The 26,566-nt window shown below is 49.2% G+C and overlaps 1 protein-coding gene across 11 annotated transcripts in view; it reads left to right on the top strand.

The window, feature by feature from the left end:
* The window catches only part of Arhgef7 (Rho guanine nucleotide exchange factor 7), a 114,370-nt gene that overhangs the window by 55,114 nt on the left and 32,690 nt on the right, over positions 1–26,566 (top strand). For 9 of the 11 annotated variants that reach the window (XM_076553733.1, XM_076553730.1, XM_076553731.1 and 6 more), the window contains 6 exons: positions 2,631–2,715; positions 3,653–3,783; positions 7,207–7,408; positions 14,204–14,292; positions 22,151–22,245; positions 22,461–22,556. In XM_076553733.1, the coding sequence (XP_076409848.1) occupies positions 2,631–2,715; positions 3,653–3,783; positions 7,207–7,408; positions 14,204–14,292; positions 22,151–22,245; positions 22,461–22,556 (698 nt within the window). Of the gene's footprint in view, positions 1–649; positions 731–2,630; positions 2,716–3,652; positions 3,784–7,206; positions 7,409–14,203; positions 14,293–22,150; positions 22,246–22,460; positions 22,557–26,566 lie in introns of those variants that run through there. The other 2 variants (XM_015999803.3, XM_076553735.1) reach the window with 2 other exon arrangements.

Below are 26,566 nucleotides of genomic sequence, written 5' to 3'. Positions count from 1 at the left end.
ATTTGGCTATTACAAATTACCATAAAATAGGGACTATGTGCAAGTAGAGCACTTTTAGAGGTGTGGAGGAAGTATGGCAGGAGATGGCATCTAGACCAGATTGCAGTCTTGGAAGATCAGAATTAGCCCATCCGGGAATGTGGCCAGCAGGGTCACAGGCTTCTGTGCCCGCGTAGATGAACGTCAGGGCAGGAGAGGGGCAGGCAGACCTGCTGAAGCACATGTGTCCCTCTGGTCTATGTGGCGGTGACCTCCTACTCCTGTGTGCTGTGAAAGCCTGCCTTCCTGCCAGCCTGTAGTGTTACTACCTGCTTGGCAAAGCCCGGGGAGGCCAGGCTGTGCAGTCTGTCCTAGATTCCTTGTGGTTCCGGGGAGCAGTCCTGTGTGTCACTGATGGCCTTAGCTGGGAGGTGTTCCAGGGAAGGTTCCAGGCCTCTTCTCTGGTTCCTTTAGTGCGAATGGTCTCTGAATTAAGGCTTTTTGCTGGCTGATTGCCGTTTGGGGAAGCAGTCTGTCCTGCTCCTTGTTGGGTTTCCTGTGGAGGAAGGCAGCAGTAAGCTCACTGCGCTCTGATTTCACGCCGAAGCTCATTGGCAGGCAGCTGCAGCCAGTCAGATGCTCCGTGGTGTCTGGGTAGGAAAGCTATATAGTCTTGGAATAACAGGAAGCTTCCCATATTTCACATCCTGTTGTTCTGGGGTTTCTGACTTGCTGCCTCTCCATAATGAAGGTTAGTGGACATTTGTCTGTGTGTTTCTTGTGGAATACCTTAGCTTGAATTTTCCAGACCTTAGAGCTGAAGGTCAGATCACCCTTACAACATTTTATAATCAAGGGAACTTCACAGTTAGCACGAGGAAGCTAAGGCTTAGGCAGGACAGTACCTTTTACTTTTTAAAAAGGTGCAATCTAACTTACTGTGATCCTTAAAAATCTCAACAGGGACGTGAGCCTAGAAAGAGCTCCTGTTTGGCTGGTTTTCTGTAAGTTACAGGAAATGCATTGCACCCCATGAAAAAGTTCTGAGGGCTCTGCCGGGAGGGGTCGGAGAAAGACTGGCCTACTGAGAGACCAGTGGAGTTTTGATTGACAGTCGCTTTTGGCTTTTGGGGTTTTGTGCTTTGGCTTGGTGCTTAGGAGCCTTTAGCAATGTCGCCTTTGAACTGTTTGGACCCTCGGCCTCTTTCTTGAGGTACATCTGACTCTCTGGATGGGTGACCCACAAATCCACTCAATCGTGGTCCAGTATACATTGGCTGGGCAGTGGGAGATGTGTAATCGACCTCTTCAGACTTTAGGCCCTAGGATGGCCTGCACACATCTACACCGCCGGCCATGAGGTTTTTCCCGGGATAAATGTACTTGGGATTTCTGGGAGCTCAGCAAGGCTCAGGCAGGGCTTCAGGAAGTAAGATGAGTGAGACTCAGCAGGAAGGAGGTGGGGTGTGGGAAGGCAGGAAGGGGTGGAGGGGGGGGGGGGAGTTCCTGGCCCTGGCTGAGAGACTGCAGGAGGAGGAGGGTGGCCAGTCCGCAGGTGCTTATCCAGGCAGAGGATCAAGATGGTTCTCTTTTGCTTCAAGGAGAGAAAGGATGCTAATTTTGTGTGTATTTTGGCATCTAGCTTTTGGCTTTTGGCATTAAGCTTTTCTTTCTATAATTTGTACCAATTAGATTTGTCTCACTTTTTCTAGAATACTATACTGGATGATTGGGTTATCAAAGTTAGTTGTAGAAGAGGTTATTTAGTGATCAAAAGTGACACATAGTCTTTAGAGATTATTTGGAAAGAGTTGTGCATGTTTTAGCATATCTGTAAGCGTGTACATGTGTGCATACACTCCTTCAAGCAAAAGCCAGATGTGTTTAACCAGGTGATTTTCTGCACATTCTCTCCTAGATGTAGGTGGGCGGTACATCGCATAACACACACATGCACACTCACAGGTACACATACATGCATTTGGAGCCCAGCTGTCTGAACCCAGGCCAGCTCATGTGTCTTCTCTCCTGGCTCAGTCTTGGGGTGTGACTTGAGTCAGAGTCAGAGTGGGTAGGTGGCCCTGGATCAGAGTGGATTGCCTACAGTCCAGGTTCTTCAGAGCTCTCTGGCCAGAGGCCCCCACTCTGTTTCTCTCCTGGGATCTGCTTTATCTGCCATCTGTTCCCTGTCGTCTGTGCTTTCCTGTGTCTCAGGTACCTTGTGTGCTGTTGCCTTGGATAGGGTACCTTTCGTTTACCTCCCTTATGTACCAGAAGAGAACATCTTTGCATGTTTTGTCCTGCGGACTCTGCACAGTTGAAGGAGAGAGGATTACAGCCCGCCATGAGCCTTTACTGAGTACCTTTGCTGGTGGACCCGGCTCACACCCTGGCTTCTGCCTGACCCGTGGAGAAGGGCACAGAGCTGGGTCTGGTCCCCTCCCAGGGCTTGCTGCCTGTGTGGAAATGCCTCACGAGGGAACTCCCATGGGCTCCTTTCCCAGGGACCCACTCGGAGGCCGTGCTGCCACTTGAGTGTTTCCATCAAGTGTGCTGACTGTTTGCCGCCACGTGTCATTGGCAGAGTCTCATTTGTCCCGTGCCAGCGAATAACATGGCACTAATTGTTTTGTTTCCTTTTCTTCTTTCAGACTTTTGATGCAAATGATTTATATCAGGGGCAGAACTTTAACAAGGTCCTCAGCTCCTTGGTGACACTGAATAAAGTGACAGCAGGTAAGACTGATCGAGTGTCTTCAGGGTGAGAGTACAGGCTCATGTCTGGTCCTCAGCAAGTGACGTGACCATCCTGTGCTGAGAAAGAAGCGTCTGCCATTGAACATCTAGCTGGTCCTTCTGCTGCGGGTGTTCTGGGAGGCTGGGAGCCTTCAGCACGGGGCTGTCCCGAGCCCCTCCCCATACAGTCACGTGTGTGCTGGGGTTGTGCTGTGCAGCCTGCCCTTCCCCGAGCCCTGGCTTTACAGCAGGAGTGGGGTCTGCTGGTTCAGAGCACTGGGGTCTGTCTTCACTGCTACGGGGTGAGGTTTAGAGGGTGTGATAGACTCACGATCGCCCCTTGTGTAGTAAGGCCTTGCAGATGATGTTTGGTCACTAGTGGGCAGTGCCATGATGGCATGCACTGTGTAGTCCAGCTGGACACTAGAGGCTCCGCCAGTAGATTTGTGTGTGTGACGTTGCACCTGATGACACATTCTTAGTCCTGTCTTCAGAGAGTGCTAGCTGGTCATGATATCGAATGTCACTCTGCCTCCTTGTGATGTATGGCGTGTGCTCTCAGAGAAGGGCCCATGCACTGTGCTGGGGACTTAAGTGCCAAGCAGTGCCTCGCCGAGCAGTTAGCACTGTTCTTCTAGTTGAAGGGAACGTTTTATAAACACCTATAAAATGGTTTGCAAACTTGAGAATTACCCTAGAGAAGAACTGGTAAGTTAGTCATCCCCAGATCGTTCCTGGAGAGGTAATTGGGGAATGAATGCATCATTTATGGGGCAGAGAATCTGTTCTTTGTTACTGTGTAAATGGCCTGCTTTGTTGTGGGCTTTTGGTGTGTCTCACCATGCTGGCTCAGTTTCAGAGCCAGTGTGTGTTGAGGGTCCATGGTGTCAGGCGTCTGCAGCACTTCTTCTTCTTTCTGTGTACACGACCTTTTTAGACATTGGACTCGGAAGTGACTCTGTGTGTGCGCGGCCCTCTTCACATCGGATAAAGTCTTTTGATTCTCTGGGATCCCAGTCTTCACACAGTAGGACTTCAAAATTGCTTCAGAGCCAGTACCGAAGCTTGGTAAGTAAGATGTTTTACTTTGATTCAAAGGCATTTTGGACATGAGAGGCTGCAGATGTCCCTTGGGGGATGCGTGTGCCCTGCAGATGGAATGTGGACCATTGTGGGCTCCTGGCCTTCCTGGGTGGCTCCTGCTGTGTGTGCTGGCATTTGCTTCTCACTAGATTCTCCCAGATCCCGAGATGAGTGTTTGGGAAGCTTGTTGTATTCGGGTTTATGTTGAAGGCTGCAGCTGCTCATGTAGAGAGAGAAGCACATGCTTTGACACATCCCTAGGGTAATCGCCCGTTGTGTCCATGAGTGTGAGAATAAATAGTGCATAGGTGCATAAACCTAGCTACTAGACAGGGATGGTGCAGAGCCTGCTGCCAGGAGTCGCAGAGTGGGACCCAAGTTGTGGAACAGGCAGTGCACTGAGGGTTCACACCACTCAGAAGTGCTCATGAGTGTGGTCAGCTGTATCCTTCCATGTCTTTCTGCTTTCAGCATTTCTGTGAAGCTACTCAAACTTAGTTCTCTTGATGAAACACAACTCAACCCCATCAGCTCCTTCTTGAGACTGACTTTAGCAAACCTTCCAGCTTCCTTGTTGAGTTAGGGCACGTGGAAACCGTGGTTCTTCCTGTCCATCTCTGTAAGGACCTGCTCATTTGACTCACTCAGGAGCACTTCCATCCTCGCCTCTCCTGGGGTCCACTGCCATCCCACCAGCTTGAGACGGGGTGGTGGGCACGTGTCCGCGGGTGCAGCTCCCTGAGAGCGGAAGACTGAAGGCAGCTCTTCCCAGTCTAAAGCCTGCTTTCCAAGCCCTCCTAAGTGAGGCGCTTCACAGAGAACCACCACCTGTGAGTAAAGGCTGGAGTGGGTAAGGAGAAGAAACAGGGCATCAGGAGAGGGTGACAGCAGGCCGTCTGGGGAGCTGCCCCTGCTGGTGGGGGGTGGCAGTCCTGATTCCCCTAGAGTAGATGTAGAACTTCTCAGAAAAACCTAAATTGCTATATGGAAGGGGACAGCAGGCATCTCTTTACTCAAAGTCTAAGTGTGGATTTCTAACACATTCCTCTTGTCTGTCTGTCTGTCTGTCTGTCTGTCTGTCTGTCTGTCTCTCTCTCTCTCTCTCTCTCTCTCTCTCTCTCTCTCTCTCTCTCTCTCTCTCTCATCTATCTACTTATCATCTCTCTCTCATCTATCTACTTATCATCTATCTATCATCTACCTATCTATCGACCAGATATTTCAAGACAGAGTTTCTCTGTGTAGCCCTGGCTGTCCTGGAACTCATTCGGTAGACTAGGCTGGCCTCGAACTTAGAGAGATCCACCTGCCTTTGCCTACAGAGGGCTGGGATTAAAGGCGTGTGCCACTGTCACCTGGCCCTCTCATGTTTTAAAAAGCTCATTTAAACACTGCTTTGTGAGGCACCTCTCAGCGGAGGAGCAGCAGCAGCAAGTTAAGTCAGGAATGTGGGGATGCACACGTGCTCTGGGCTTTGGATGTGAGATGTGCTGTCACATCGTCTTTTGAGCTCTACTTTAGAATGTCCGGGTCTGAGTGTCCATCCACTGATAGTTAAGTATGGCTCTAGTTCTCAGTGTGGCTCTGAGGGTTGGGGTCAGAGTTAGTGTAAGCATTGCTCCTGGCGTCCCTCATCTCTGCGAGGAATGACTAGATTGTTAGGGCATTTCCTCCTTTCTTGGAGCCAGGGACCCCAGACTTCTCTGGTGCTCTCCTGATAGTGCTTTGGTACCAGTCCCGGGTTGACAGACTGTGCTGTCGGAAGTTACGGCACAGCTTACTCACACCGGTGTTATTAGTGCGGTACTAAGGAAGATGCTTTGCTGCCTCAGTACATTGTCTTTATCCTCCTGGGACCATTTTCCAAACCACTCGGTGCATCTGAGAGTGAAATGTACTGTCTCCTGTGTTAGCTTCCTCCATTGATCCCCCTTTTCTGTCTTGTCAAGAAGTTCCTGATTGAAATGAAGTCCGCTGTGCAGTGAGGGGCATCCTCTGTTGTGTCTTTGACACCGTGGAGAGGAGTCAGCACTGCGGGGTCCTGGGCCAGTCTTCCGTCTCTGTGATGGGGCGCAGGGCTGGAAATCACCCAGTGCCCAGATGGGGCTGCCTGCTGCTCTCCAGTGGGGAGGTGGTCTTCATGGATGTCAGGGGCATGGGCAGAGCTCGGGTGGTCTGTGGCCCTGGGGCATTCCTCACCCCAAGATGCCGGTGACCTGAGGCTACCCACTGCAGTGAATGGCTGTGTGGGATCTGGTCCCTAGAAACACCAGTGCAGGTTTTGCAGATGGACTCTTTGTTTCTGTGGCAGCGGGAGAGGCTTGTCTACTGTTTGTTGTTGTCGTTGGGGAGGGGGTCGCTGTTTGCTGGATTTATACTTACCAGCCTCTCCTGAGCCTCTGGATGGAGAAGAGAGAACTCCCAGCAGGTCTCTCACGCTTCTCAGAACTGGAAGTGGGGTCTCTGAGCACTGAGCACCCAGAATGAGAGGTATTGTTTTCCTGTTATTGTGGCCGAATGCTTGTTAGCATCTTCCAGTAGGTGCCAGTTTGATGAAATAAGGGTTCTTAAATACTGATGGGCATGTTGCTTGGGGTAAGTGTGTAGAGCTTTTTTGGAGATCAGTTTAGAAATATCTATTAGAGTTTAAATGTGTTACATGTATCTCAGGACCATTTTTCCAGTGGAGCCTTTGTAAGATAAGAGAAACATTGCATGCAATACATAGACAAACATTGGGAATAACCTAAAAATTAGCGGCACAAGTGTACAGTGTGGCATTATGTAGTTGGAAACATGTCCACAGTATAGAGATTAATTTTCAAGGTAGAGACAGGCACACTGATTGCATCCAGATGTGTGATGTGTTTGTGTGAATGTGTGTGTGTGTGTGTGTGTGTGTGTGTGTGTGTGTGTGTGTGTGTGTGTGTATGAGAGGGAGAGGGAGGGGGAGGGAGAGAGGAAGGGAGGGCGGGGGGGGGGGGGGGGGGAGAGCGCGAGCGAGCGCCCCTGTAGGAGAGGTAGTATAGAGTGCCTTCCTGGGCTGTGATCCGACGGGTCAAGGTGCACAGGGAGATGGGAAGCTTTACGTTTATGTGTTTAAGACACTTCACTGCTGTGTTTGTTTGTTTTTGAGACAGGGTCTGTCTTCATAGCATTGGCTGGCCTGGAGCTCACTGTGTAGACAGCAGAGGTCCACCTGCCTCTGCTCCCTTGCCTCTGCCTCTCTGCCTCTGCCTCTGTGCTGGGATGAAAGGCTTGTGCCACCATGCCTGTGCTGTGCTGCTGTTTGAATGTTTGGAGCATTTGTGATCATGTTTGGCTGTCCCTGTGAAGTGTCACTGTTTTATAAGAAAGTGGACTGAACTTCACGGCCATCTCTCCCGCCCCTCCCCACCTGTCTTCTAGGACATGACTGACAATAGCAACAGCCAGCTGGTAGTACGAGCCAAGTTTAACTTCCAGCAGACCAATGAAGATGAGCTCTCCTTCACGAAGGGCGACGTCATTCATGTCACGCGAGTGGAGGAAGGAGGCTGGTGGGAGGGCACGCACAGCGGCAGGACTGGCTGGTTCCCCAGCAACTACGTGCGCGAGATCAAGCCAAGCGGTGAGTGGCTCAGCTGGACCATGGGAGGAGGAGCCAGAAGGTGTGAATGTTCTAGGGTGCTGAGTGCCCGTTCTCCATTGTGCACAGGCAAAGATCCTGGTCTTGGATGTCATCTTTAGGCCAGTGGAATGAACTTCTTTCCTGCACATTGGGATGCTGGATAAAGGCGCCCCTGTCATTAGAGACTGGCTTTGCATCACACCATCATATTTCCAGATAGTTTCCTAAGGAAAACCTCTTTTTTTTAAAAAAAAAAAAAAGATTTATTTATTATGTATACAATGTTCTGTCTGCATATATTACTACACCCCAGAAGAGGGAACCAGATCTCAATGTAGATGGTTGTGAGCCTCCATGTGGTTCCTGGGAATTGAACTCAGGACCTCTGGAAGAGCTGCCAGTGCTCTTAACCTCTGAGCCATCTCTCCAGCCCCTAAGAAGAACATCTAAGGTCTGTTAATTGTTATCTCTTGCTTTTTGAGACAAAGTCTGGACATGTTGCCTAGGCAATCCTGGGAACCCTGAGCTCCAGTAATCCTCCTGCCTCACCCTTCTGAGTAGCCAGGTCTGCAGGTCTGTGCCCCGTAGCCATCCGTTCACTTTTATTGTTACCATTATGCTTTATATTTTAATTTATGCTTTTTTATGGCCTGGGCTAGATTGTATTTTTTTTCACTACTATGGACTTATTTATTTATTACCAGTTAGGCACAGGCAGGCAATTTCTGCCATGCGTTCTATGAAAATGTGTTGATTTTCCCGTGTTTCTGTGATTAACACGTTGTCCAGGGATGTGTGCTCTTGCAAGTGCGCAGCAGCCTTCAGCCCATTTCATGGTGCTTCGCGGTGGTTTGTGTCTTGGGATGGTTTGAGCCCTGCAGGTCAAGGCTGTGGAAGTCCTGTAGTCAGGGACGTGGGACGCAGCAGAGGTGCTCTTTGCTGACGGGCTCAGTGCTATGCTTCCTGACGCAGGCACCGCTTGGTCATGCCCCTGCATCGTGTCACCGCTTGTGTCCAGAAGCGGCCTCACCAAGACTGCTGCTTATTTTCAAGGGACTTAGAGCAGGTTTTGTGCGTGCGTGTGGGTTTGATCTTGCTTTCCTGTTGGACTTGGTTAAGATGTTCTTGTGAAATTAAAAGAAGTAAAACGATGTCATAGGCAGGGGTGTTGGGGGAGGGCCCCTCGTGCTGTAAGCAAGGTCCCTTGGGAGTAGAGGCTGGCTCTGGAGAGGTAGTTGTTAGGCCTGCTTTTTGAGTCCGGTAGCTGTCTCTCCTCTACTTTGAACAGATGGAGTAGGAACGCCCATGACATTTTTACTTCTCAGGTAGTTTTCAGTTCACCCTGCATAAGAAGTGCCAGTAGGGGGTGTAGGGGTGTGTGTGTCTCAGAGCCCTCCTGACCTGACCCTGGCATATACTTTCAAATAGATGGAGATGTTCTAGAAGTACCACTAGGGGCGTCGGTGTGTGTGTCTCAGAGCCCTCCTGACCTGACCGCGGCATATACTTTCAAAAAGATGCAGATGTTCTTAATGTCGTCTCTTGACAGCATGCTGTCTAGAGTACGCCTTGCATGTGGGGTTGCTGTTGCACCTTGGGGTGGAGTGTGAGCCAGGCAGAGGAAGCTCTCGGAGGCCAGCGGTGTTGGGGTCGGTGCCAGCCCCCCCTCCACGCTCAGTTCCTCGGTTTGCGTTGGGTCTCTGAGTGTGTGTCTCCGCCAGTTTCAGGTTGTACAGGCTTCATCGGCCTCAAAGGTCTGTATGGGATACGGCTTCAGTGCTGGAGCCTTTACCAAACGTGTGGCCGAGGGTGCTCCCCAGCACACCCTCTTCAGGAGCGGTTTCTGCAAGGAGACAAGTTGAATTCATTCTTAGTGTTTGTGCCAGATTTGCTTTCAGACCTAACTTGCTTTGTTTGGAAAATTTTCAAATTTTTTTAAATACAAGAAATACCACAGTTTTACACATTAGTGTTAGGATGAATGTCCTCTCTTCGGCAGTGAGACGGGAGTAGCCTCCTGGGAATAGTGCCTGCCTACAGTATTTTCTTAATGTGAGCTGACTATGAGAAAAGTGAGCCAGTCTAATTCTAAATGTTGGCCGTCCAGGAGTGATGTGTGAAAACATTTAAAAAGAAATCCAGCGTCTTTGTGCCAGCAACGCAGGGTAAAATACTAGGATGACAGTTACATCCTGGCATTGTATCTTCTAGTAGTTTCCGTGGTGTTCTAATTGTGGGATGGGATTCCTTTTGTGATTTGTAGCATAGTTGGTGCTTAGTTTTCTGAGAACAAAACTGCCTGTTGGAAAGCTCCTCTGACTGGAATCCCATGAGGGCTGTCCTCACTGAACAAAAGCCGGAGTCCATCCCCTTGGCCGAACCTTCTTTTGCATTCCATTCTGGTTTGATTTACAGCCTGTGTGCAAACAAAAAAGCCAACGGCTGCTGCTTCTGAGAGGAATTTTCTCTCCTTCACCCCTTGGAGTCTCTGGGAAAGGATAGCAGCCACCGACTGTCTCCCTCTTGTGGTGTGACTTGGAGATGTTCTTGCCACATTTGGTGTTGATGCTTTTGGCCTCTGCACAGCCTGTTTTTCACAACAGCTCCTCACTGAAGACAGACCCTGGCCTAGTTTGCCTTCTGTTGCTGTGATAAAGACCAAGACCAAAAGGAGGTAAAGGGCTCTTGAGCTCACACAGTTGTGACTGTCCCGATCACGGTCCATCATTGAGGAAACGCCAAGGATCTCAACAGCGACCATGGAGGATGCTGCTTACTCACTGGGTGGGAGGCAGTTTCATTTTTTCTTTTTTAATTCATCTATTTTACATCCGGACTGCAACCTCCCCTCTCATCCTCCCTCTCAGTCCTTCTCCCCCTCCCACTCCCTCCTTTTCCATTTCCATCCGGGAAAGAGCAGGTCTCCCATGAGTATCAACAAAAAAAAACATGGCATATCAAGGTGCAGGAAGACTAAAGTCTGGACAAGGGACCCAGCATGAGAAGTAGAGTCCCAAAAGCCAGTAAAAGAGTCAGAGACAGCCCCTGTTCCCGCTATTAGGAGTCCCACAGGAGGACCAAGCTCCACACACCGTCACATACATTTACAGTGCCTAGGTCAGTCTCATGCAGGCTCCCTGGGTGTCAGTTCAGTCTCTGCGAGCTCCTCTGAGTTCAGGTCTCTGCATCTGCCTCCATCATTGGCTGGATGGCTCCTCTGATGACAAGTGGGCTAGGCACCAGTCTGGTCACAGGAGACGGCCACTTCAGGCTGCTTATCCACTATTGCTAGGAGTCTAAGCTGGGGTCCTCCCCATAGACTCCTGGGAGATTCCCCTGCACCAGGCTTCTCCCTGACCCCTAAATGCCCACCTCCTAGTAGTCTCTCAGCACTCTCCCTCTTTATGGGGACCCCCCCCCCCCAATCGCTCATGTTCCTATACCTACCTGCCCTCAGTCCGCTCAGGAAATCTCTTCTATTTCCTCTTCCTAAGGAGACCTGAGTGTCCTCCTATGAACTCTCTTGTTAACTAGTCTTTGGGTCTGTGGATTGTAGCATAGTTACTCTTTATTTTACAGCTAAATCCACTTATGAGTGAGTACATATGATGTTTGTCTTTCTCAGTCTGGATTACCTTACTCAGGATGATTTTTTTTCCTAGTTCCATCCATTTTCTTTCAAATTTCCTGGTGTCCTTGTTTTAACAGCTGAGAAAATGTACCACGTTTTCTTTATCTATTTCTTGGTTGAGGGATGTCTATGTTGTTTCCAGGTTCTGGCTATTACAAATAAAGCTGCTATGAACATAGTTGAGCAGGTGTCCTTGTGGTATGATTGAACATTCTTTGGGTATATGGTCTTGTGGTAGGTTGATTCCTAGATTTCTGAGAAACCACCACACTGACTCCCAGAGTACAAGTTTGCACTCCTACCAGCAGTGGAGAAGTGTTCCCCTTGCTCCACATCCTCTCCAGCATGAGCTGTCCCTTGTGTTTTTGATCCTAGCCATTCTGACAGGTGTGAGATGGAATCTCAGAGTTGTTTTGATTTGCATTTCCCTGATGGCTAAGGATGTTGAACCATTCTTTAAGTGTTTTTTGGCCATTTGAGATTCTTCTGTTGAGAATTCTCTGTTTAGATCTGTACTCTATTGTAGATGAACAGTCTTTTTAAAATAAGAAACAAAGAGCCAAATGCAGAGTTAAAAGCCCAAGAGATCAGAGCAGTAGCTAAGAGCTAAAAACCCTTTCTTACCCTTCGCTGCCGCTGCTGTCCTTCCCCTCAGAAAGAGACCTACTTCCTGTATGTCTGTCTTTTTATTGACTTTCTGTTCTACCTTCTCATTGGTTGTAAACCCAAACACATGACCTCCTCGTCACTGCCTGTCTGTACAGACCTCCAGGTCTTCTATGGTATTGAGATTAAAGGCGTGTGTCTCCAATGCTGGCTGTATCCTGGAACACACAGAGATCTGTCTGTCATGTGATCTGGATTAAAGTGCACTGCCACCGCCCAGTTTCTGCTATGGCTTGCTATTAGCTCTGACCCCCAGGCAACTTTATTTATTAACATACAAATACAATCACATTTCAGTACAAATAAAATATCACCATACCCTAGTTTTTAATTGAATTATTTGGTTTGTTGATGTCTAGTTTCTTGAGTTCTTTATATACTTTGGAGATCAGCCCTCTGTCAGATGTGGGCTTGGTGAAGGTCTTTTCAAAACAACAAACACAAAAACCACCTGACTGACAGAAGCACCTCCCAGGAGTCCAGGAAGAATCTGTAGTTGGTGTTTTGCTTGCGTACCTTGCTGTCTGCAGTTCCTGGTGTGCATAGGTGTACGGGGCGTTCGTTTCCTGTGTGCCTGTTTGCATGTGCAATGTGTACACATTTTTACTTGTTTTATCCACACAGGTGGTGTGTGTGATGGAACACGCACAGGCACCTAGCAGGGAACTCCTTCAGTTCAAGGGAGAAGGGAAGGGGGAAACAGGAGGTGCTGGGGCTGGTGGGGCTGGGTTTAGGTTTACTGTTACTGAATGACTGTGGAGGCCCAAGCCGCCTGTGGTCAGCATGACTGTGCCAGTGGCCACAGATGACCATCCCGGGCTGACCTGGGCTGCTCTAACAGAAGTCGATGTTGACCTGCTTCCATGTCCAGTCTTCTTAGAGCCGCGTGCTTGCCACATTGCTTTGGAGTGGAACCTCCCGTGCTGTGTGTGCTCAGTGGCCTTCCTGCAGTTTCTGGGCCAGTGGGTACGGAGCATCAGGCTGCTTTTCAGCATCGCTTGTCACTAAAAGGTCCTGTTTTGGTTATTGTGCCGGGCCAAGATGAGTCTGCCTCTCACCCCCTCGGCATGCTGTGAGCTCTGTACCCCTTGGGACGCTCCCCTGCTTCTCCTCACACACACATCTGTGCTGATCTGTACTGAGTGTCCAGGTACTTCTGTGTCTGCACTGAGCAGTTCCTCTTGGGCCCTCTTGATACGGACCTGTGTGCTCCTCGCAGAGGTCCTGTGAGGTTGGCTGCAGTCTCAGCGGCCATGGGAGCCCAGGGCCTCTGTTGAGAGTGACAGGAACTCCACTTGAGTGCTGGGACAGACAGACGCGTGGTCACAGACTTGCTGTGCCCCTGCGCTCTGTGGCGGCTCACAGAGGAGGAGAGAATGCGGACGTACTCTGCTTGCTGTGTCTTCTTCCTGCCTCTTGTTTGTGAAACTGCAGCTTGAAACTGCTTTGTGAAAACCTTTTCTAGTTCTCATAGTAAATACTGAATTTTATTGACTCGGTGATGACTTTGAGGTGTAAATGCAAGAGGAGAATTTATAAATGCATTGCTTTGCTGCTATTTTTGAGACAGTCCTATGTGGGGCCATGAGCTCACATGTGTGCACTGTTTTCACAGGTGGTTCAGCATCTAATGACTTTCAGTGATCACACTTTGCAATTTTGTATCTTCACCCAGCTTGCAGGTTCTCTAGGTGTAAATCACTGCTTCCTTCCACCTGTACAGAGTGTCTCACAGTTGATTCTTCTGCAGCCAGATTCCCAGTCCAGGTCTGAATGTGGAAGGAACCTGTCTCAGCCAGAAGCATCGGGCTCGCTCTTCGATTACTTATGCTTAGGAAATGGCTTGTTTTCTGTGGGGCTGTTTTCCATCCTGCAGGCAGAGTTCTTTCAACGAGAAGGAACTCCTCCTGTTCTTTAACTATTGGGAAAATTAGACAGAGAGGCATGGCTTGGAGATTTAGGCAAGCAACCCTGGTGGGGGACCCAAGGTCTGTTCGGGCGTTTTGGACTCCTGTGGTGGTTGAGAAGATACCGGGGTGCCAGACAGGCAGGGTTTGGGGACCTGTAGCCGGGGAGAGAGCCTGGTGCTGTGCCATTATAGTTGGAGGAAGTGCAGACAGAGAAGGCAGAGCCATAGAGACTGGACAGGGGTCACCTCAGTCCCTACTCAGGGACCAGAATTCATATAGCAGGATTATTATGGGGAGGCAAGGGATATGGAGGATGTGTGACCTGAACTCCCCAGGAAACGCTTATCAGAGTGTCTGGGGTGAAAATATGGGAACGTGTCTCTCTCCGTTTATTCCCACGAGCCTGAGAACCATTAAAGCCCATGTTAGACGACAGGTACCTGGTCACCCCACAGCCAACAATAGGCAGACCCTGGACCACAGCTCATCCCCGAGACCTTCTCGGCTAGTGCAGGGCAGGCTTTGATGTGGAGGCCAGCTGTGAGAGGGCTGTGAGCAATAAAGCTTCCTTCTGTTCTTTGATTGCAGAGAAGCCCGTGTCACCCAAATCAGGAACCTTGAAGAGCCCCCCGAAAGGGTTCGACACGACTGCCATCAACAAGAGCTATTACAACGTGGTGAGTAACTGTGCAGCCCCTCGGTCTGCCGACTCTGAAGGCAGCGTCGTGGATGCACCCTGGCGTCCTAGAGGAGCCTCTGGTGCGTGGGGACGGCCCACTCCTTGTCGCTGTGTGGTGGGACTGGGGGCCATAGGACTGGTTGGAGTGGACTAGAGGTCCTCTAGCTTTGTAGGTTCTGGTTTATTTTGCCTGTTGCTCGCTCTTTCTGGAGAGTTAGAGGCAGGGCCTAGGTCAGTGGTTCTCGGACTTCCTAAGGCTGTGACCCTTTAAAACAGCTCCTCATGTTGTTGTGGTGACCCCAACCATAAAATTATTTTTATTGCTACTTCATAACTGTCACTTTGCTCCTATTAGAATCGTAATGTAAGTATCTGTTTTCCAGTGGTGTTAGGTGACCCCTGTGAAGGGCTGTTCACCTAGTAAAGGTGTAGTGACCCGCGGGTTGAGAACCGCTGGCCTAGACTCCAGACAGTAAAGACAGGTGTTCCAGGGTGGTGCCCTTGACTCCCCTGCTCTCTCTGCCCGGCTTCAGCTGCATGGTGGACTCTGGTGTGTGATAGTGCTGTCGCACGGTCCCCGTGGAGGAGGCACTTTGTGGCCTGCACCTGAAGTTGGCCTCCTCGGTGTGCATCCGGCTCTCCACTGGGTCCCCGGATGTCGGCAGCCTGGCTGAGATTCTGATGGTGTGGTGCAGGGAAGGGGTTCATGTCCCAGCTCTAACTGTCCTTGCTGCTTAGCCATGGCGTGGTTTTGAGATGAGCTGCTGGCTGCCTGAGCAGTGGCTTGACCTGCAGTATGAGGTCGGTATTGCTAGCATTGGCCTTGTACTGTGAAGAGGATTTGCGACTAGCCTTTGGGTGCGCAGTAAAGTGCCATAGAGGTTTCAAGGGCACTCGGAAGCACATTTACAAATTTTGGAAACAAAATGCATGGCTGAGGCCACCCATGCCATTCTGTTTGCAGGCAGGTCTCCTGGTTGCTTTTGAGGATGCCCATGAGATGTTAGTCCAGTGACCTGATCATGTAGGTACAAGAGACATACCTGTGACAGGAATGACTATCTGAACTTGATGGATCCTGACCGTGAAGCTGCTGCTTCCACCCATAGCATGACGTCTTTCCCACCAGGGTCCAATAAGGACTTGGGTGCCCTACTCTGAGGCTCTCACAGTCTTGTGTATGTCTTCATTCATCCCTGGAGGGCTGCTCACTTAACAGGCTTCCCCTTCTTCTCAGCACACTGTGTTGTTAAAGAAAGTCGCTCTGCTCATGCCTGGTATCACAGGAACGCAGGGCGGCTTTTTCCTTGACATGCGTACACAGACTGAGTGACAGGTGACAGTCACAGGTTACAGTCTACAAGTGTCCACAGCAGTACACAGACTAAGTGACAGGTGACGGTCACAGGTTACAGTCTACAAGTGTCCACAGTACACAGACTGTGAGTGACAGGTGACGGTCACAGGTTACAGTCTACAAGTGTCCGCAGCAGACATGCATCTTGGGAAGCTGCTAGACACCCCTGTGCTTTCTCCTGGGCTCCTGTGTGGCACTGGGCTTGTCCTCTGCTCCCTGCAGCCTCTTTGGTGTTGGCCCAAAGAGAGAGAGTGGCAGGCACTGTGGGCCCAGGGTTTGCTTCATCCGATCTTTGGTCTTTTACTTTGATCAAGATTTCTTTTATATCCCATGTCTTAGACAGTTTTCTATTTCTGTGAAAAGACACTAAGACCAAAATGATTTATAAAAGAAAACATTTACTGGGGCTCACAGTTGCAGAGGGCTAGAGTCTGGTTTTCCTGGTAGGGAGCATGGTGGCAGGCAGCCAGGCAGGTGTGGTACTAGAGCAAAAGCTCAGAGCTTATATCTGATCCCAGAGCAGGGGGCTGGGAGGTGAGAGAGGAGAGAGACAGATTGAGGATGGCCTAGGCTTTTGAAACCTCAGAACCCAACCCCTAGTGATACCTCCTCCAACAAGGCCACCCCCCTTAATCCTTCCCAAACAGTTCTACCCACTGGGGACTAAGCATTCAAACATAAGCCAATGAAGGGCATTCTCATCCTGTGACCTTGGGAGTCTGACAGGTGAGCTTGGGGAGACCTCCGGTATGCATCCCTGGCTCTCCTGGGAGGGTTCCACCTCCTGTGTCCTATCCACAGTTTCTATGGAAGTGGGGCACCTGCCAGCTCCTCAGCAGATTTCCTCCCTTTTGTTCTTATGGAACTGCTTGTTTAATGTGGGCCAAGATGACACAGGCTGTAGTGTGAGGTGACAGCTGGGGCTCAGGACAGTGAGGAACTGAGTGCCTGGTGAGTGAGTGGTGAGTTACCTAACCCCGGGGGATTCTGAAGACCTCCTGACCTAAAAGGTCCCTCAGAGAGATGCTCTGCATGGCAGTCCTGGTAGGCTGGGGACAGTGTTAGGCGGGTAGGTAGCATTTCTTGCTTCCTAAGTCAGAATTGTCATAACTCAGGAAGATTCCTTTTTATAAAAGGAGGAAGTGGATGGCTGGGTTACAGGTGTGCCTGGGTCTACATACCTAGTGAGTCTGCACAGTGCAGAGGGGTGTGGGTGTGTGAGTTCCTACAGACTGCTGTTTGGACATGAATTGTTTGTGCCCATTTTTTCCTGGTAAGTTTTTTTAAATGTTATTTTCCTTTTTAAAAATAATTTGTAGGCGGAGTTTTCCTGTGCTGGCAGCTATTCTCGAATAACCACTCAGAATCTTAATATTAATTGTAAATGCTCGGCCAATAGCTCAGGCTTGTTACTAGCTAACTCTTACATTTTCAGTTAACCTGTATTTTCTGTGCTTTGCCGTGTGGCTTCGTACCTTTTCGCAGTACAGCATGCCCCTCTTGCTTCTCTCTGTGCCTGCTCCAGAACCCTGACTCCACCCTTCTTCCTCCCAGCATTCTCAGTTTGGTTCTCCTGCCTAACCTTATCCTGTTCCACTATTGGCCAGTCAGCTTCTTTACTAAACCAATCACTACAACATATATTCACACCGTGTAAAGGAGTATTCCTCAATAATTTATTTTTATTTTGTGTGCATTGGTGTTTTGCCTGCATGTATGTTTGTGTGAGGGTGTTGGATCCCCTGGAACTAGAACTGCAGACAATTAGGATCTGCCATGTTGGTGCTGGGAATTGAACCCAGGTCTCCTGGAAGAGCAGCTAGTGCTCTTAACCTCTGAGCCATCTCTCCAGCCTCTTATCTGGTAAATCTTTAACGTTTAGAAGAAATGTCTCTCTCAAACCTAGTAGGAATATATCGAGTTAGGAGTGTTCTGTAGTAAACTATCTGTCTTAAGAGGTAGATGTTAAAGCACCTTGTCTGCCAGTTGAGTGGGTCTGGGAGTCAAGAGGTCACTACAGGCAAGTGTAAACCAAGACACTGCCTTAGTTTCTCTTCCTGTTCCTGTGGGAAAAGACCTGACAGAGCAACTTAAGAAGGGTTTCTTTTGGCGCTCAGGGTCGGGTCACAGTCCACTGTGGTGGGAAGTCAGAAGGCAGGAGATAGAAGCACCTAGTCATGTGTCCTCACTCACAGCCCAGTATCGTAGCTCAGGGAATGGTGTCACCCACAGTGGACAGGTCTTCCCCCTTCTTAACTCAACCAAGGTAATTCCCATAGGCGTGCCCAGAAGCTCATCTCCAAGGTGGTTCCAGATTCTGTCAAGATGACAGTTGAGATTAGCCATCACACTGTTGAGTCAGTGACAGCAGGGTGGGTCCTGCTGTGTCCTTGTGACCTGCAGAGTTGTGGAACCAGAAGGAGATTGACACTTCCTCACCACCACTGTTGAGCTCACAGAGCACTCCTGCTGCTTGACGGACGCTGCGCTATGGTTGGAGTCCAACTTCGCAGCTCACATTCTGGAAATGTAGATAGACTGGGCTAGAGTGGGGCGTGTCTCAGTCCAAGTGCCTGCGTGGAAGCGTGCGGACTGGGTTTGAATCCCCAGCATCCACATAGAAGCCAGGCTAGTGCCTATGAAGTGGAGACAGGCGGTCCGATCCCTAGAGCTCACTAAGTGAATTAGCAAGTACCGGTTCCCCATCTCAAAATCCTAAAATGGGGAGTAGTTGAGGAAGGCTTCCGAGTGCTGACTTCTTGCGTCCACGTGTACACACATGCACACCTGTATACACGTGCACACCTGTGCACCCATGCACACCAATGCATACATGCACATCTGTCTCATGCACACATACAAACAAAAAGACTAGACTTCATGGTGGTATCTGGTAGGTGTGGTTGGCCGAGTGGAAGACTTGAGGAGTTATGCCATGTCACTTTTCCTGTATGCATAAACTAGGATTGTACTGCACACATTTGGGCTTAATTTATGGTGAGCTATGGAGGAATCTGAAAAAAAAAAGATGTACTGTTTTATGGTTCTTATATGTAAGTCTTTTATAGACGTTTGACCTTTGCAGTGCTTAGGGTGGAGCCCAGGCCCCCACACATGCTGGGCAGGCACTCTGCCATTGAGTACCACCTCTAGCCCTGTAGATTAGCTATTTTTAAGGAATACACAGGACATCTCAAGTCAGAGAGGCTGAGAGTGAGTGTGATGCACAGTATGGGAGTTAGTCCTTCTTGAGTTGGTTTGTTTCAAGGCAGAAAGTCTTAGGAACATCTGTGTGGCTGCGGAGGGTGCCCGCCCCCCTGTGTGGCACTGTTGTATGACTGGACAGTTCTATGTCTCGTGACTCAGAGCCAGCCATGCCGCCTGGATTTTTCCCTTTGGCCTTCTTTAGCACTGTGGGTCACAAAGTCTGCATCTCCCTGAACACTGCTATATTCTGGGTTCCCAGTCATGGTGTGATGGAGCTGTGGCGGCTGGGGTGAGATCCATGGGGTCCTGCAGCAGCCACCGTGTGCTTGAGGCACAAAGAGGAGGAAAGGTGAGGTTGATGACAAGCAGACTCAGGCCAGGAGGGTTGGTGGTACTAGTGTAAACAGGTGTAAGTGTGTGCTGGGTATGTGCTTCTGCAGATACCAGTGGATCTTGCTTGCTTTTCTGGAGAGCATTGCAGAATGGTCTGAAAGCAGTATGTGTACTAGTCACTGGTTGGAGTGGAACAGTTTAGTGAACGTGGCTTCTGTGGGGCGCTTTGTGGCATTCTTTTGGAAAGCCTTGGCATGTGTCTGTCTGTCCTCAGGGCTGTGGCTGAGGAAGGCTGGTGTGTCCTGGGTCTCTGCACCATGACGGATGCTCAGCGCACTTTTCCGTCGCCCATCCCCGCAGGAGTGTGCCAGGTTTCCGAGGTGCTGTCTCTTCTTGCTGTGCTGCAGCATTACCTTAGAGCTCCGCCTCTTACCCACCCCGGAACCATCCTTTTCTCCTTGGACCCAAGGGTGGTGGTGACCGCCCTCTTCTGCTGCTGCTTTTTGAGGACGGTGTCTGGTTTCAATGCCTGTCTCTGGGGCAGTCTCTGGAGTCACAGTGTGCTCTGTCACCAGGCCTTTGACACGGGTTCGCTGAGTGTGTTAGGAGGACATTGTCACTGTGGGTGCAGCATCCAGATTTCCCCACAAAGGAATGAACTCCCTGCATGGTCCCTCCCCTTCCTGGCTGTCTCCCAGCTGTCCCCATGAATAAGTCCATTCATGATGAAGCCAGAGTTGGGCATCAGCGGAGACAGAGCCTGTGGTGTTTCTTCTTGGGGTTGAGTGTGTAAGCTGCTCATGACACTCCATCCACTTGGGGCTCCTTTGAGCTCCCAGAGCCAGCGCTGAACTGAAGAGCAGTCAGATGGTGCATATGAAGGCTGAAGTGTTTAACTTGTGTTTAGATGATCAGAAATCATGGTCAGAAACCTGAAGCGCTGCTGTCTGGGCCTCCTCTTTCAGTCTGTGTGATGAGTTAGTAGGTGGGTGTGGGCTTTGTGAGGCAGGTAGGACATAGCATTCAGGAAGTGCTCAGAAAGCCCACTCTGTGACGGGTGTGGGCTTTGTGAGGCAGGTAGGACATAGCATTCAGGAAGTGCTCAGGAAGCCCACACTGTGTGTGTGACCTACTTCAAACAGCCCCGCTGTCTGAAGGGTGGGAGAGAAGGGCTGGGAAGGACTTCCCTGTCTCACGGGGCCCTGTGGAGCTCTGGTTTCTCCCTTTGGACCTGGAGCTGCCCTGTGGGGCTGGGGACAAAAGGGCCCACTGTTAGGGTTTGGCTCTGCAGTTTACCAGGTGCCCAGTATGGAAGAAGCTAACTGCTCTGCAAAGGAAATTTTATGTGTATGTGTGGGGGCAGGGAGGGGTCCTAGGTCTTGACCCCAGGGACTTGAGCTGCCAGGGACTATGTTCTCAGGCCATTTTCTCCTCCCCTTTTATGTGGAAACAGTTTGTGCATGTTGCTCATGCTGTCCTTGAACTTGCCCCATAGGCCAAGCAGATATTGAATTTGTGATTATCCTGCCTTGGCCTCCCAAGTGGCTGAGTGACAGGTCTGCACATGAGGCTTAGATAAAGGACTTATCTTGGCAGGGATTATGACCCTGAGTAGCTGCTGGGTGCAAGGACAGGGGACAGGTGTGTGTTGGTGTCGGTCTTCTGGCCCCGGTCTTGGGAAGTCCACACCTGTCTTGCTTGGTCAAGTGGCTGTGGTGTTGGTGGCTGCCGCTGGGAAGCATTTAAGTTTGTCTGTTCGGTATTTTGTGTTCGTCTGGAAGTTTTAGGAGTTCACTAGATTTTGCTAAATTTGTTATACTAACTTAAGCTATTTGGATTTTGTTTTACTTTAGTTTATAATTACTCTATCTTTAGGAAATGTCTATTTAAAGATTCTTTACTTTAATAGGCCTTTCATCTTCAATATATGTTGTGTGTGTGGGTGATCTAAGACACCCCATTGTCTAACGAAAGTCCCTATTTCCCACAAGTTTATTTAGACTCAGTCTAAAGCATTGGTTCTCAACCTTCCTAATACTGCGACCCTTTACAGTTCCTCATGTTATGGTGACCCTGAACCATAAAATTATTTTCGTTGCTACTTCCTAACTGTAATTTTGCTACTGTTATGAATCGTAATATAAATATCTGATATGGGATTTCTGATATACAACCCTTGTGAAAGGGTAGTTTGACCCTAGTGGGTCACAACCTACAGGTTGAGAACCATTGGTTTAAAGAGTAAAGTCCATGTATTTGAGATATGTTTTACAGACAGGTTGTGTCCATTGTCTAAGTGCTTGGAACCAGAATTTTGGAGTTTGGGGGTTTGGGAATATTTGCATAGACTTTACTGGTTGAACATTCTTAAACACAAACTCTGAAATGGTCCAAAGCCTAAAATTTGGAGTCTCCGAATAGAACTCAGATTCCTGATCACTTTGGATTTGGGCTGCTTTGCTTAGGGATGCTCAGCTGCACACACGAAAGAACAGGTTTTGTCGAGTTCGGTGACCTTCGACAAGTGTGTTGACCTGTGACCGCATACCCAAGGTGGAATACAGAGCCAGTCTGTCAACAGCACACTTATCTCCTGGTCATCTCCACAGCCCGAATCCTGTCACAGCATTCTAGAAACACATCAGCCAATCGATGCTTTGGGACTGTCCACAGTCTGTCCTTTGTCATTTGAGTAGACCTTGCCTTCCTTGTCCAGGGATGGAATGTGCTCTCACTCAGCCTAGGCATACCTCTTGTCAGTACGATGAAGTCAGACCTCTGGCCTTAATAATTCAGTACATAAGATTAGTACTTAATAACCACAGAGAAGTAAATGCGTTAGTATTATATGCAGGCAACAAAATGTGACTTGAACAATGGTGATGAACTTGCTAAAATTTATAAATTATGGCAAGTAACTCTTGCAGTGTGAATGATGGTGGTTTATTATTTATTGCAGGTGCTACAGAATATCCTAGAAACAGAGCATGAATATTCTAAGGAGCTGCAGTCTATGCTTTCGACCTATCTGCGGCCACTGCAGACCAGCGAGAAGTAAGTTGGCTAGAGAGTGCTCCTGAGTGCCGGCTAGTCTTCTCAGTCTGTGCTTGTGTTTGCAGAGGAGAGAGGGTGGAGGTCAGAGTGCCAGCTTGCCTTGGGCACAGCATTGTGTTCATTGGGTTACAGCCCCCAGTAAGGCTTCATGGTAGGAAATCGGGATGCAGGTTAGACCACTGACAGACTTGTGCCTTTGTTTTTCTTGGCCTTAGGTTGAGTTCAGCAAACACTTCCTATTTAATGGGAAATCTAGAGGAAATCTCTTCCTTCCAGCAAGTGCTCGTACAGTCCTTAGAAGAATGTACCAAGTAAGTGAACTGCCAAGAGCTTATGAGTTTATATGGGTTTAGTTGCTGTCGAAAGCATCAAGCTTAACATGATTTTAGAATTACTATTTCTGAAGATAGAAGCTAGGTTATTTGTGTGTGTGGGGGGGGAACGGGACAGTTTTACAGTAAAAGCCGTGAATTAGACTGTTGGTTTCCATGACAGACCGTTTAGATAGGGAGACTTGAGGAGGGTGACTTCCAGCTGACGATGGAGGAGGGCGCAGCATGGCTCGTCAGGAGGTGGGGTGGCCAGCCGCCGGGCTGCGTCTGTGCGGGGTGTTGTAGGGAGGCGCTTTCCAGTGTTGTCTTCCAGTTGTGTTGCTCTGTCCTGTGAGGGGCTGATGGTTGTAGATTGTCATACACAGCAGCCTGCCGTTAGATAGATAGCCACAAGGGTCACAGCAGCCTGCCGTTAGATAGCCACAAGGGTCACACAGCCTGCCGTTAGATAGCCACAAGGGTCACACAGCCTGCCGTTAGATAGCCACAGGGGTCACACAGCCTGCTGTTAGATAGATAGCCACGAGGGTCACTCTTCACACTTGCCCTTTGTTTACTGAGTTCCAGCCTGTGCCAGGCACTATTCTAAGTATTGGGGTGTATAAATTCATTAACTCCTTTTCATGCCCTATTGAGGGGGTTGGGGTTTAAGATAAAATTGGGACACCAAAGGTGGAGCAGTGGACTCGAATGCAAAGCCTGTATCTCTAGCAGGCTTCCTCGAACTGCCAGCCCCCAAATCATGACACGGAGACTTATTAGTTAGGAATGCTCGGCCTTATCTTGTCCCACTGGCTCTTATAACTTAACTTGTTTCTCTTCGTCTATGTTTTGCCTTGGGGCTTTTTACCTTTCTTTCATTCTGTATGTCCTGCCTTTTCTGTTTCTCCTGTGTCTGGCTGCCTGTTTGCTGCGGGGCTAAGTGGCCCTGGGCATCCCCCTTGAGCCTGGACTCCTTCTCCTATTTATTCTCTTGGCCGCCAGCCCCACAGCTCCCTCTCCTGCCTCGCTATTGGCTGCTTAGCTTCTTATTAGACCAGTCAGGTGCCTTAGGCAGGCAAGGTGAGACAGCATCACATCTTTACATAGTTCACAAATGCAGCATAAACAAATGCAACCCACCTTTACATAGTTCACAAATGCAGCATAAACGAATGCAACCCACCTTTACATAGTTCACAAATGCAGCATAAACAAATGCAACCCACCTTTACATAGTTCAACAAATGTAGCATAAACAAATGCAACCCACCTTTACATAGTTCACAAATGCGGCATAAACAAATGCAACCCACCTTTACATAGTTCAATAAATGCAGCATAAACAAATGCAACCCACCTTTACATAGTTCACAAATGCAGCATAAACAAATGCAACCCACCTTTACATAGTTCAACAAATGTAGCATAAACAAATGCAACCCACCTTTACATAGTTTAACAAATGCAGCATAAACAAATGCAACCCACCTTTACATAGTTTAACAAATGTAGCATAAACAAATGCAACCCACCTTTACATAGTTCAACAAATGCAGCATAAAGGAATGCAATCCACCTTTACATAGTTCACAAATGCAGCATAAACAAATGCAACCCACCTTTACATAGTTAAAGTAATATTCCACAACACGCATCCCTCTTGGTATGGTGAAATACTGGTTGGTTTGGTTGATTTCTGAGATGACTTCCCCACCCCGGGTCTTTGGGGCGGCCTCCAGCTCACCTCTGGTGTTGAATACTTGCTGAGTGTGTTTGACTGTAAGCTTTCCGTTCACATACTGTTTCAGTTGACAGAATTCCTTCCTTACGATTCACTGTATTCCTACTGCATGGCCTAGGGAGGTTTTCTTTCACAGTACCTGTGGTGGGAATGTGGGCCACCTCCACCACCCTCCTCAGCCTCAGGAAGAGACCCAGCAGGGTCTGGAGTTGGAGTTTTCGGTCACCGCCTCCTGTTTCTTCAGTTGCTTTTGTGTGTCCTTGGGAGGGTGCGGCAGCGACAGCTCCTGGCCCTCCCTCTCAGAGTCTAGGTGGCTGTGGCTGCGGGGCTTTGTCACTCTGGGGAGGCCATAGCAAAACAGAGCTGGCTGTGGAGGGCCAGTTGAGCCTGCTGGCCTGTGAAGGAAGGTGTGTGCTTCCTGTGCCGAGGAAGTGCACGCTGGCCTATGCACTCTGGCCCTGCCTGCAGGCATGTCGCCACGGTTCACCTCTGCTCGCTCCCAGATGCTGGCTGCAGGAAGTGTCTGTAGAAGCAGGGGGCATCCACTTGCTTTTCTTTTCTCCTTGTCCTTTTCCTGTTGGCCATTGTTGACAGGCAGTTGTCTGGCCATTTAGTCAGTTAAAGCAGAGAATGAATTAATGAGTTTCTTGAGTGTTGTAATAAGTTGAGTATGATACTCAGGTTATTGCTTTAGGTTTTTTGTTTTATTAAAAAGTTAGATTTATTTATGTGTACTAGTGTTTTGCTTGCATGTATGTATGTATACTAGGTGTGTCCCTGGTGCCTGTGGAGGTAAGGAGAGGATATTGGATCCCCTAGGCGTGTGAGCCTCCATGTGGATGCTGGGAACCACACCTTCTCAGGCACATCCTCCTAATGGTGGTGTGGTACAGCCCAGCCTCCTCTAAGTAACTGATGGATGTCTAACGAAAGTAAGATTAAAGATGTGCCTGCTGCTCTCCACCCTGCAAATAGAGCCACGGGTGGTCTGAGAACAGAAGTGGGGGTCACAAATACACTGTCCCTCTCCTGCTGTTTACAGGAAAGATAGTTAAGATAGCCACACCAAAAAATAAAACCCGGGCTGGAGAAACGGCCCAGCCGCTGAGAGCACTGGTTGCACTTAGAGGGCCGGGGTTTGGTTCATGAGGGAAAGCGGAGCAGAGAGGAGGCCCTCACTGCTGCAGCCCCAGCCTCCTTCTGAGGGTCCCATGCTTCCTTTGGGAGCCTGTTGTTTACTCTTTGTGTGTGTGGTTCTGTTTCTAAAGGCGTGTGTTCTCTGGACGGGGGATCAGCACCGGCTTGGGCTGCAGCGGATGGAGATGTGCCTCTGCCTGTTGCTGCGAGAGCTCGGAACGGCCCAGCCCTCAGGGAAGCTGGTTTCAGCTCCCACTGGCTCTTGCTAGCATCTGACTTGAGATGCTGTGCTGTCTGTCTGTCTGTCTGTCTGGGTTAGTGCTTACCCCTGAAACATGGGAGCTGCTTTCTGTGTGGACACTGGCGTCTTGCTCCGGCATTCTGCCCAGTTTTATGGCTATTTCTTTGATTTGCCTGCACTTGTCTCTTCCATTTTGGAACTTTCAGCCGGTGCCGGGCAGTATTCCTCCGTCATTTAAACTGATTTCTATTCGGGGGTTTTAGAACTTCCTTCTCTTACTAGATTTTTCATTTTTCTTGTCATTGCTTTGTGTTGTTTTTGGTTGATTTGCACCGCAGGGGATTGGTGTCAGAGCCTTAAGTGTGCCGAATGCGTGCTCTGCCCATGGCCTGCATGTACCCAGCCCCGTCTACAAACGTTGATTGATGGGAGCTGTCCGTTGTCTGTCTTCTTAGATGCAGTAGCTATGTCTCTTTCCTCAAGAGCAAGTAGACCCCAGGTCAGACATTTTTGTGCTTCTGCCTCCTTTCAGGCCTGTCGTCTTGTTAGCTTTTTTTTTTTTTTTTTTTTAAGATTTATTTATTATGTATACAGCATGTGTCCCTGCAGGCCAGAAGAGGGCGCCAGATCTCATTACAGATGGTTGTGAGCCACCATGTGGGTGCTGGGAATTGAACTCAGGACCTCTGGAAGAGCAGTCAGTGCTCTTAACCTCTGAGCCATCTCTCCAGCCCGTCTTGTTAGCTTTTATTTCTCGTTTGTTTCTTTTTTTTTTTTTGGGTGGAAGTCTTTGTCCTCTCTGCCTACTGTCTTAGTTAGGGTTTCCATTGCTGTGATGGAACGTTGCCCAGAAGCATATTGGGGAAGAAAGAGTTTATTGACTTACAT

This window comes from Peromyscus maniculatus, chromosome 17 (genome assembly GCF_049852395.1).
Source record: "Peromyscus maniculatus bairdii isolate BWxNUB_F1_BW_parent chromosome 17, HU_Pman_BW_mat_3.1, whole genome shotgun sequence".
Taxonomy (NCBI): Eukaryota; Metazoa; Chordata; class Mammalia; order Rodentia; family Cricetidae; genus Peromyscus; species Peromyscus maniculatus.
The sequence above is the reverse complement of the archived record's forward strand: the minus strand, read 5'-3'. Positions and strand labels throughout refer to the sequence as shown.